This window comes from Hippocampus zosterae, chromosome 18 (genome assembly GCF_025434085.1).
Source record: "Hippocampus zosterae strain Florida chromosome 18, ASM2543408v3, whole genome shotgun sequence".
NCBI classification, from domain to species: domain Eukaryota; kingdom Metazoa; phylum Chordata; class Actinopteri; order Syngnathiformes; family Syngnathidae; genus Hippocampus; species Hippocampus zosterae.
This window is the reverse complement of record NC_067468.1, coordinates 13,374,583-13,386,744: the sequence shown is the minus strand read 5'-3', so window position 1 is coordinate 13,386,744 and position 12,162 is coordinate 13,374,583. Positions and strand designations below refer to the sequence as shown.

At 45.0% G+C, this 12,162-nt stretch overlaps 1 protein-coding gene across 5 annotated transcripts in view; it reads left to right on the top strand.

Annotated features, from left to right (window-relative positions):
• Positions 1 to 716: 716 nt before the first annotated feature.
• ptpn13 (protein tyrosine phosphatase non-receptor type 13) overlaps positions 717 to 12,162 on the top strand; it is a 36,793-nt gene continuing 25,347 nt past the window's right edge. For all 5 annotated transcript variants that reach the window (XM_052051399.1, XM_052051402.1, XM_052051401.1 and 2 more), the window contains exons 1-6: positions 717 to 1,057; positions 6,579 to 6,698; positions 9,655 to 9,821; positions 11,018 to 11,083; positions 11,171 to 11,356; positions 11,765 to 11,852. In XM_052051399.1, coding sequence (XP_051907359.1) covers positions 6,584 to 6,698; positions 9,655 to 9,821; positions 11,018 to 11,083; positions 11,171 to 11,356; positions 11,765 to 11,852 — 622 coding nt within the window. In that variant the 5' untranslated portion in view covers positions 717 to 1,057; positions 6,579 to 6,583. The remainder of the gene's footprint in view (positions 1,058 to 6,578; positions 6,699 to 9,654; positions 9,822 to 11,017; positions 11,084 to 11,170; positions 11,357 to 11,764; positions 11,853 to 12,162) is intronic.

Here is a 12,162-nt window from a genome sequence, read left to right as displayed (position 1 = left end):
ATTTGCTTCACGCTAAAAGATGCTTGAATTTGCACCTTGGTTAAGATGTTAACTAAGCACTCTTGGGCTTCGTACAGCTCCACAAACTGCTCCACCATTTCTGTGATCCACCTTTGATGACAGGATCATATTTTAGAATAAGCCTATGAAACAAAGTAATCTATGTTTTTTGCTCTGGGTCGCGAAGGGGCAAACTCGGGACAAAAACCAGTTGATGATGAAGTGTGTACCAAGTCTTATAAGTGATACAGTAAACCATTTTTGTTTTATTCGTGACAGGTGGAATGAGGTCTCCTGACCGCTAGATGACGACAAAACACAAACAAAACAAGATGCAGTGGCAAAGTGTCGGCACAAGCGAGGAAGGAAGTATTCAGCTTTCAATCGTTTCCTTATTGCTCCGCTCGGTTCCTTTGAAATGGGAGGCATTAAAAGCGGAAGTTGTTGAGTGTAAAAAAAATACAGTAAAATTTCAATTGTAAAAATGTGACGTGTGATTTGCTCACGTTCCTCACCGCCACGGTGTACGTGCGCGTGCGTGTGCGTGTGCGTGTGCGTGTGTGTGCGTGTGCGTGTGCGTGTGTGTGTGTGTGTGTGTGTGTGTGTGTGTGTGTGTGTGTGTGTGTGTGTCGCCATGGTAACACTTAAACCAACCAGGAGGGCCAATGGAGGATTGCGGCAGCGGTGTCTGGTTACTCCCGGTCAGCCCACGCGAGCTGGGAGGGGTTAGTTTGGTCCGCTCGCTTCCCACAGCAGTTATGATAACTTGGCCGGCTGCGAGCGAGTGACGCGCCGTGGTTTCGCACCCAAAACACACGGCTCGGTGATAGCTTGTTTCCTAGCAGGTGAAATTGAGGGACCGGGAGACCAACTTTGAGCGGGATATACTTATCTATCTAAACGAGGAGGGCAACCTGTCGCCCACCCTTCTCCCTCTCTAAGATGTTGCTTTGTGGATGGGATGGCGTCTCGTCCCGTTTGTCTGCGCATTTATAGCCCAACCGGACAAGCAAATTTAGCCACCCCTGTGTCTCCATTGTAGCGATTCTGTTCTCCGGTAAGTTTAATTTTCAACTACTTTTCCCGGAACGCGACCTGCGAACTTTTTGGGGGGCGGAGAGGGGACGGGGGGGCAAAGCGTCTTGCTAGCTGCTGTCGTGCTAATGGGAATACGAGTGCTTCAACTACGAGCGGCTACTTTAGACTTGAATATTCATATTTTTAAGTAAAATTGAAGCGTGACAGCAAGATGCTTTGGTCAAATAATCAGATAATTGTTGTTTTCAAAGAAGTGGGAAACGAAACATTATCAATGAACACGGTTTAAGGTCGCTCTGCAACTTGGCTCATTGTGAGGGGGAAAAAGTAAGGATTCAAAGAAAAGAATCCAACAATTACACGTCTGTGGCTTTTTACGGAAAATGGAGGCTTTCAAATATCCTCTTACCCTTCATTAGTATTCAACAATTCATTGCCGTACAATTGGTACAATTGCCCAGGTCAGAGTTCATGCGTGTTTGGAATAGTTGTCATCCATGTTAAGGGATGCAATTGATGGATATTCCTGCCTTGAGTGCTCAGAAAGCACCCGATCGTAGGACACATGCCCTTGATGTCTCTACCTTCGAACCCTAATGAGATTTTAAAGAAACTAATGCGCCCGAGGAAAAGCAACCCATCAGAGACACATTGCCATGCACTCATAGGCAAAGCCTTGCACAAACTTGAAACTGAGACTTAAACGATCAGGAATATCAAAAGAAGGAATTGTCCTAATCCCGGAACAAAACAAGGTTGTTCATAGAAGCTGCCTTTCAGAGGTGGAGGGGCCACAGGCAGCTGAGAGGATTCAGAACCGATGTAGAATTAGCACCACTTCTGCTCGTCAAATATGTTTATCAAGATCGCCTTGAAGAGGCATATCTGATCTGTGCCACTACTGAACATTCGCATTGGCAGATGTCTGCTACTTATCAGATATGTATTTACGTGAAAGGGTTCAGACCTAAAGATAATCTTACTCCAATTGTTCCCCCCTGTCTTTACATTGCCATGACACATATCCCAGTTGTGCTATTTGCCTGTGAAGAAGTCATAATTGTGTCACTTGAACCATGCTGTGCAAGTCCAACCTAATGAAACATATACAAGCAGGTAGGCTGTAGTGAATGCAAACCAGCTTGTGGGCTTTCCTTTTTTTTTTCTCTGAGTCACCATTTCTTTCTTTTTTTTCCCCCCTCAAATTCCCGCTACTGTTTTCTCCAGAAGATCCCTGACCTCACAAGACACAGCGACGAATACTCTTAGCAACAGAAATTGAAGTGTAGAATGAGCCCCGCAAAACCGACCGTTCTTGAATTCCCCTCACATGTTTATGAAAACAGTCCTTGCATCATCTTTTGGAAGTCTCCGTCGTCATCGCTTCTTCCGCATCCGAGGTCCCTGCCGCACTTTCTTCCCAAGTCTCTCTCGAAAAAGCGGTTCACTCAAAGTTTGCTCTTGTTTTCCTGGCGCCAGCCACCTTCAGGAAGAGTTTCACCTCAGCAAATGTCTTTGCCAGCAGAGACCACACTTCTGACATTTGGAGGATACGCACACATTTCCGCTCCAGTGTGATGTGTTTAGAATTATGTTTTGGGACATTGCTGCGGATTCTGGTGTTGCTTTCTGGCAAAGTTAGAGGAATCAACGCCAGAAAAATCAACTTCTTTTGGTATAAATTACAAAAAGCGAAATGGATTGTTTTCAGATCCATCTGTGCGTCGAAGCTTTCAGAGACAGGAAGGTGGGCGGAAAGGAAATGCTTCGTGCTCAGCATTAGGGTAAAAAGCACTATCACGTTTCCAAGATTAGTTTCTTTTAACTCCCCGTGACCGAGGCCGAGCATCTGAAAGCCGTAGACGAAGGTGTTGTTTACTTTGAGACTATTTAAACAACAATCTGATCATAAAACCCGATTGTGGATTCATTTGTCTTGAAACAGTTGAGGCCAAATCATTCGAGCAACGTTGCATTAATCAGTACCTCAGAAGTCACTCTCGCTTTTAAAAAAGTTTGGTGACCCTCCGTCTATCACTTACCTTTGCTACCGCACAGTAAATATTCTTTGAATTCAAACCACTACATCGTAACCACACATTCTTTCAACGTGGCGCAAACTAGTTCATCGTGCACGATTGGTAACCTTGAGCTCCATCCATGCCAAGCCGCCACTCCTCTGGGTTGGATTATTCTACTCAATATGACAAAAAAAAAAAAGATTCTCTCAACTGCTTCAGATTTTGAAAACACAAATAAGTTTAGGCCACAAAAAAGTTGTTGAGTGCATCATGGGAAGATTTTGAGCATAGCAGGAATCCCTAAAGTGGGTCAGCAAACTGATTAGAGGTGGGCATATCTGTGAAACGGCCTCCTTTCTCCGAATCCCGCTTTGGAGAAAAGAGTTAATGAGTACGCCCGTAACAGGCCTGCCATGTTTATGCAGGAATGCAGGTTATCCATTCTCTTGCGCAAACCCAGAAAAGGGAGAGCCAAGTGGGTTCCTCGCCATCTCACTCATTAGCCGTGAGAATGGCAAGCGCTGCTGTGAAGACCGATTGTTTCGCCGCCCTTGTTGTTTCAACACAGTGGAATGTTTTTATCCGCACTCGGGCCGCGGTGCAGGCCGGCTCCATTCTCAATGGAGCACGGCCCCGCTCATGATTGAAGGGGTGCTTTGGAAACGGCCGCCCTAAATAGCGTTGGCCCAGCGTTACCGCCGTGTTAATGCTACGTTTTCTTTACCCTCACAAAAGTTGGAGCCAAACCGGTCTTATACTTGGCAAGCTAGTAAGCTTTGTAAAAAAAAAAAAGGTTCACATACAGTGTGTCCGCGGTTTACCCTGGGATCCACATACGACATTTCCAGGCTGCCAACTCGTTTTCGCAGCACTGTCGGAATACGTTGTCACAAAGCACGAGACGTGCTTAATTACAGCTGTATTTACTGTTCATTATTGCGATTAGCTGAGAACCAATTCAGGGTGTACCCCGCCTACTGCCCCATGACGGCTTGAATGGGCTTCACGACAAGGGGACGAAATCATGGGTGGAATCATTGAAGTGTTTTATATTCATGACTTCGGGCAGTTGGCGGGGGACACCCTGATTTTTTTGGAATATGAGAGGAAACCGGAATACCCGGAGAAAACCCACATCGGCGCGGCAAGAACATGCAAACTCCACACAGGAAGGCCAGAGCTGGGATCGAACCCATGATCTCTGCACTGTGAGGGCGACGCGCTCACCACTCGCCCACCGGGTACTTTAATCATGATTTAAATTTTGCATGAGCTGCTCTAAAATGACCAAATGTTCCCCCCCAAAAAAACTTGTGCTCATTGCCCAGTTACAGGAAGCCGTTCAGAAAATCGCCCTTGTTTAAAATTTAGCGTCAAGGAAGCTTAAAATGGGGTTTGCGCCAGACACGGTCGTTATTTCGCTGCCTCCGTTCTGCCCATCTGTGCGAGTGTGGGCGTGTCTCTCTTAAAACGTTCTCGCGGTCCGGTTTCTATTTTCAGGCGGCGAAAAGCGGGTTAGCTATTTCATTTAGACAGTAAATTGAAATGTGCAGCGTTTTAGTGAGACTTTTCGATGCGTTTGGATGCCGTTAGAAAAGGGACGCACAAAATCATCTTCTCTGTGGAATATTTGGAAAGGCAGTATAATATATTCATTCATTCATCTTCCTAACCGCTTGATCCTCACTAGGGTCGCGGGTGGTGCTGGAGCCTATCCCAGCTGTCTCTGGGCAGTAGGCTGGGGACACCCTGAATCGGTTGCCAGCCAATCGCAGGGCACACAGAGACGAACAACTATCCACACCCACACTCACACCTAGGGACAATTTAGAGTGTTCAATCAGCCTGCCATGCATATTTTTGGAATGTGGGAGGAAACCGGAGCACCCGGAGAAAACCCACGCAGGCCCGGGGAGAACATGCAAACTCCACACAGGGAGGCCGGAGCTGGAATCGAACCCGGTACCTCTGCACTGTGAAGCCGACGTGATAACCACTGGACTACCGGGCCGCCCCATTATAATATACTCAACACTCAATCGTTGCATACTTGTTGCAGCGATGTTGCAAAACGATGATGTCAATCATTCTGCCCATAATAATATTGTAACATTTGATGAAAAGCCATCACCTCCCCCGCCTCATCCCTGAGGACATTTCATTGGTACACTCCAAGATCTTCAAGAGAAGTCAAAGCTTGTTGTGGCATGTGCACTTGGACGCCTTGTTGTAAGGGTGGTGTGGTCCTAAGCTTCCCGTCTCTGTATCACCAAAGCACCGCAGCAGAAATCAGTGAAAGGTTTCTACAAAAGCTTGAATAGAAACTTTTATAACGCATACAGGCGGCCCGGTAGTCCAGTGGTTAGCACGTGGGCTTCACAGTGCAGAGGTACCGGGTTCGATTCCAGCTCCGGCCTCCCTGTGTGGAGTTTGCATGTTCTCCCCGGGCCTGGGTGGGTTTTCTCCGGGTGCTCCGGTTTCCTCCCACATTCCAAAAATATGCATGGCAGGCTGATTGAACACTCTAAATTGTCCCTCGGAGTGAGTGTGAGCGCGGATGGTTGTTCGTCTCTGTGTGCCCTGCGATTGGCTGGCAACCGATTCAGGGTGTCCCCCGCCTACTGCCCGGAGACGGCTGGGATGGGCTCCAGCACCCCCCGCGACCCTACTGAGGATCAAGCGGTACGGAAGATGAATGAATGAATGAATAACGCATACAAGGAATCTTTTTAGTAACTTTCATACCATTCTCAAGTACGATATAAGTGTGAAAATAAGATAACCATAGCACCACTAAAACGGAAAATCCATTTGGCCTTCACTTTGATGACGGCGGTAGACTTGCCGAGTAACGTTCGTAGCGACGGCGGCCTGTTTCTCGAGAAGTGAGTCATTTGACTTTACGATTCTACAATTATCAGCTGCTGGACATGTTTGACCACTTTTCCCGCATCCCAGTTAGTTCCATTTCCTGTTCTGTTGTTGTCATTGCATTTAAGGATTTTTGTTTGTTTGTTTTCTACCAGCAAGTGTTTCAAAATTTCCTAGAATCCACTACGATTTGTTGAGGATTTACAAGGTTTGCTCTCAAGGTTTGATCAGTAGAACCTTTTTTTGAAGTTTTATGAGATTTCTAGAAATTTCAGAAGTCTTACAAGATTTGCTGAAGGCACCAGAGATTTTTTTTTTTTTGGTTGATGTCTGGTGAGTTTGTCTGAAGGACACTGTGATTTGTTGGAAGTTTTGCAACATTGAAAGCGTCTGGTGTGACGTTATCTGCGGTTGTGGTTCAAACCGGTACCGTCTATTTTTATTATTTTGTGAAAATATCATCTTCATTTAATGATCCAACATCTGCTTGCGGTTGTTCTATTTCCAGCGCGTTTAATAAGACTCTGCCTGGTACAATCGCCATTCCTTCCTTCCTCCCATGTTATACCGCAAAGCTAAAGAAATTAAAAAAAAATATGCCGCTCTTTGGCCGTCAAATCAACATGCTGTCCATCTTTACTCGTACAGGGAAGATGCACGTGTCGCTGGCAGAAGCCTTGGAGGTCCGAGGCGGTCCTCTCCAGGAGGAGGAGGTCTGGGCGGTGCTGAGCCAGAGTGCCGAGAGCCTCCAAGAACTCTTTCACAAAGGTATGAACATTGAAAATTCAAGCCAGGGGAGATGTTTTGATTGCATATCTCAATCTTTGTACACACACTTACATCGAGTCGGTGCCAGAGTCATAACCTCACTATTTGTCAAGTTCCCCGCGGTCCATAAAACTGTCGGCCGCACAGTTTTTGGCTTGGTTCTCTAATCTCGCCTGAGTCATATTTTCCCGCTTTCGCAATCCTCTACCTGCTTCGTTTGCACACACGTCACAGAAATCGCCGCGGGCGCGTCGCGATCATTTCCGCTCGCCAAGAATACGATCATTTTCTCCAGAAATATCGTCATGTTTTAAAATCCGCTTCTGCCACGTCTCATGCAAGTAAGACGGCACTCATCCCGTGTCATATATTTGGAGTTTGCCTTTTCGTTACAAGAACAGTTGGGGGCGGAGCCTGACTTTTGCGCCGACGAAGGCTTCGTGGGCTGCTCCCTCATTTCACACTTCATGCGTGGGCCAACTATTCAAGCAAGAAAAAAAAAACAATTTTCTAAGTTGTTTTGAACGTAGAGTATCTTGAGATGTTTTTTTTTCTCCCTGCAATGGTATTAAATCATTTCTAATGACTGGAGTGTATTGAGCAGCCAATTCTATAGTTTTGTTTCTTCAATTTACTCTTGGGGTGGAGTAAACTGTCTGACTGGAGAAATTTTACACAACTCCTAACAAAATATCTAAGTCTCTTAAATACATCGTCATGTTCATATTAAATATATTTCAGTAGTTCCGATCAAAAAGCGAAATGCAAATGCCGTTCTACCTTGACTGAATAATAACAAACTTTCATGATCACTTTTTGGATTGTACTGGTGAAGTAAATGAACTTTTGTATTCACGGTATATTCTTATGTATTTGAAATTCACCAGTATAAGAACAAATTTATCAAATTGTTTACATCATATATATACAGTATAGTCACAAATCAACAAAAATGGCCCCTGGTAGAACCAACGATTGTGCTCGACAGGCCTGGAGGGAAACACTGACTGAAGAGAAATTTTGACTCTGTAGACGGCGCAGGATGTGAGTCAGCGAACACCACATGGCTGTCCTCTCTCTTCTTGATGTTGTTGAAAAGAAAAATACTTGAGGGGTGGTTCTGTCCCGCTTCACATGAAACTCCGCTGCACCTGATTATGTTGGCACACGAGCCCTGGCTTTGATGACTTTGCAAAGTTTCAGTTTCGTCTCCGTCTGCCCTAACCAGCCTGACTTTCCCTCCGCGTGCTCAGTGCGGGACGGGACTCAGCTGGCTGCTTTTCGCTGAGTGTCGCGGAGTTTTGGCCCGTCTTATCAGCGAGGCCTCTTTTAAAAAGCTGAGGTGGTGTTTTTATGTCAGGAGGGACCGCGCTCACATTTTAGACTTCCGTGATAAGGATGTGGTAGTTTCAAGAATCACGCTGCCCTTTGAGGATACAATTTGAAATCCCATTTTTATCAGTGTCATTAATGTAAACCGGTCCTGACAGATTTATAAAAATGCTTGGCTGTCATTCAAGTGTAAATAGAAGTTAATCACTGTCATGTTTAATTATTAAAAAAAAAAAACAGATGTCGGGGGATTTCATGCTTGAAACGTTCCCTGAGAATTAACATTCAATTAACGCAATGAAATTTTGGTGCTGGGCTCATTTAAGGGGCGTAACACAATTTCCGCGTAAAGCGCAGATGCACCACATACATTATATTGACGTCACGAGATTGTGTACCTTATATTGTGGCTGCCGCGTGTGGTTCAACACAATGCGCTGATTGCTCAATTTTACTACCATTCGACCGAAACTGAGGCTCACCCAAGTGTATAAGTACATATATGCCCCTTGAACAAAACAACATACCATACCATATTCAAACGCCTAATGACCTTGTATTGTGGAGGTAAATAATTGCAGGTTGGTTTCCGCTTCTGCATGACTCACCTGCGCCTTCTCTGACGTGACGCTTCTTGCGTCTTTCAGATACTATGAATAGTCTGATCGAACAATGGGCGCCATTTCTCTTGCCCTGTGTGCAAATCACCGCATTGTAGTTGGTGACAGTGTTTATACAAGACTGGTTTTCTCGTTAAGAGTTGACCATCATCGGTTCTTTGAAGTTAGTCGACCGACAATTTGGTCCGCTTTCGACACAAAAATTCCTTCTAAGTTGCCCATTAGTGTGAACGGGTGTGTAAATGCGTCCTTGTGTGTATGTGACTTGCGAGTGACCCATGACCAGTCTTGGGTGTACTCTCCCTCACTTTGTCCTTTGTTTAAAAAAAGAAAAAAGATCCAGTTTTCGGTAACATTTCTACAAGGAAAATAGAATAAGAATGTAGCGATAAAGACGAGCGTTAAATCAATTAACAGATCATCTTATCACACTGAGCTGAGCAGGAATCTTGTATCCTTCTAAAAACGGTCCGAGTAGTTTTAAAACGGAAACTTCTATTTCCATAACAAATTCCAGCTCTAGGAAAGAAAACGTTACAAGTTCGATCATGTGCTTTATTTTTTGTGCTATTATTTATTCATTATTATTCTTTTAATTTTTTTTTTGACTGCGCCCCCGGGTTTTCGTATCACTTTGAAGAAAAGAATTTTGCAGCGCCGCTCAAACATTCCTTTGTATATTTTTACAGCACACTCTAACCGTGGCGCTGGCTGCGGCTCGCTCGGAAAAAGTACAATTTTCCCAAAGGCCATTCCTCTGCGGCTCTGTGCTCGCAACAGTTATTTTCTCGCAGCTAGTTTGTTTACTTCCACCGTCTTGAATTTCCTCAACGGTCTCATTCAGGCTACAAATGTTTAGATGAAATGTGACAATCTCTGAGCTTTGTTGCAGCGATTCACCTTATCATTCCGTGTTTGTTACAATAGATTGGACTTTACCTAATTGGATGCATTTGGCTTCCTGATCTTATCTTTTGTGGTCAATTGTCTGTTCCCCTCCTCAGACCCCTCAGCGATGGGCTTCATCATCTCCCCATGGTCTCTCCTGCTCATGCCCTCAGGCAACATCTCCTTCACAAACGAGTACGTCACTCAGCAGGACCTGAGAGCCTTTACAGCGCCTGAAGTGCTGGAGGGCAGCTCCCTTACGTCTGTCGCCGATATAGAAAAGGTACAAAAACATTTACCCTGCGAGCCATCGGTGTTTAGTATTTCAGCGGTCATGTCAGAAGCCCAAGCAAACTGACTGTTTGGCATGTGTCACATATCATATTTCAAAAGTTTGACCACTTAACTCATTCAGTAACAGCCAATTGTGGACCAAGTCTGAAAAGACGTTTAAAAACGTCTTTGGGAGTGAATGAGTTAACTGCAAGTTTTTTTGGTTTTTTTTGTGCTTCTTTGGTTGAGATTCCTTCAAAGCATTTTCACGTTTAATGACGCATAACACAAGGGTTCATTGCCTCCCTTAAAAGGCCCCACTTGAAGTCTGGGAAGTTGGACAACCCCTGGCGAAAATTATGGAATCGGACGGTCGCTCGGTTGTTCAAATATTTCAGTGATTTTCGCGATTCTCCAGTTCGCGTCTTGATTGTTTTGGGGAAACGGTAAAGTCTTACTGCCTTGTGAGGTATGCGTTTCCATGGGCGATACTACGACACACATCTTTAAAAATTCAAGGGTTTGTGCATTTTCAACAGTTGACTACAATGTTTTTGTTGAGTTTTTTTTTCCCAAGCCACACCCCCCCTCTATGAGAACGTTTGCTTCCGGTAGAGGAGCCAAAAGCCTGTATAACTGCATTCCCCGCTCCGGCACGGTCCCGCAGACCTCACCACACTTTTTCGCTGAGTCAGTTTTCCACCACCAGTCCTGTTTCTGCTCGACCCCGGAGGCTTTATTTCAGGGCTTGAAAATCTAATCCCCACCACCACCCTCATTTTCACTCCGTGTAGGCTGGTGATCCAAGTTTTCCTCTCAATGCACCTTTCACTTTGCTGTTTTTTATTAAATGTCAACATTTTCAGAAAGTGCGCGTGTGTGCGTCTTTAAATGTGTGCCCCGGCCTTGAAAAGTTCTGCTGCATTTCTTGGCCATTGCAAAGTTATTCTTTCTTCCACCAAGACTAACATTGAGGGGAAGTAAATTTTCTTCCAGCGCTGAGTAGCAGGAGAAAGAAAGTAGGGAGGTGGGGTGGGAGGTGTCCTCCATTTCCGTTTTGAGGATCCTGCCCTTCCAAAATAGCAAGAATTTAACATTTTCACGGCTTTATTTAGTCCTCGTGACTTAATCTACCAGTTTCTAGACCTGGACCTCATGTTTGTTGTCCAATGTTGTTGTTCTAATCATACCTGTTCTCTTGCCCAGATGCACATGTACTCTTTGGGGATGACCCTCTACTGGGGAGCGGACTACGAGATACCCCAAAGCCAGGTGGGTTTAATCACAGTTGCTTGACAGCACGTGCTGCTTCCTCCTCTGCATGTAACTTTCCCGACTTGACTTTGTGTCTCCATGAAGCCTATGAAGTTGGGGGAACACCTAAACAGCCTGCTCCTCAACATGTGCGACGATGTCACACTGAGCCGAATGTCGCTGCGCACGGTGCTGGACATCTGCAGCAAACACATTCGAAATTCCACTTGTGACCCTCCGTTTTCGTATGTTCGAAAGCTGGTCCGTTTGGTCCTTGGGAGCCTTTCCCAGGTACGTTCTTTGTTGTTGTTGTTTTTAATACAGCTGAAAATGAGCACGTGTAACACATTATAGTGCAAAACCTCAAAACCTAGACTCTCCAGTTAACACAACATGCTTGTTTTTGAGGATTTGTCACAAGGGAGAACGTGCAAACCGGTAACTACTTCTCCAGACTTATGCCTGAGTTGATTATTTTAACCTTTGAAAAAAAAAATTATGGTTCGTTTCAAGTATCCATCCACAATTAGAGGATAAATTGTGGTTGTTTCCATTCGCACGTCTCGTTCTCCTCTTCAAAACACCAGATGGTGTGGAATATGTACGTTGTGGAGAAGCGTCACTGTGTCTTTTTATTTTTATTTTTCGAGGTGAATGTTTAAAGCTAAATGACACATTTGTCTTTTCTTTCTGCCTCAGCTGGACGGTCTGCTAACCGACAGAGAGTCTCTTCCCGAGCGCAGTAAGGAAATCCGGGAGAGGTTGAGGGGGAAAGGCTTACCTTCAGGTAACGTGAATAAAGATGAACAAAAGAGCTGTGTTGGTGCCGAATCTCTACTATCCTGACGCTGATTCATCTTTCTCGTGATCTCCCATTCTCATTTTTAGCCCAAATATATGGACAGATCACTTTAACACATGTTGGTACGCTCTAATACGATTAGTTTAGTTGTATCCTGTGTCTATTACGTAATTCTAAACGGAGGCTGGAGCGGAATGAATAAAAATGTGAAATGACGCTTTTGCCAGTTGCGTGCTCATTTTCCAAGTGAACCGAGTGCAATTTGTCCAGGTCCGTCCAGGATCAGGCTTCGATT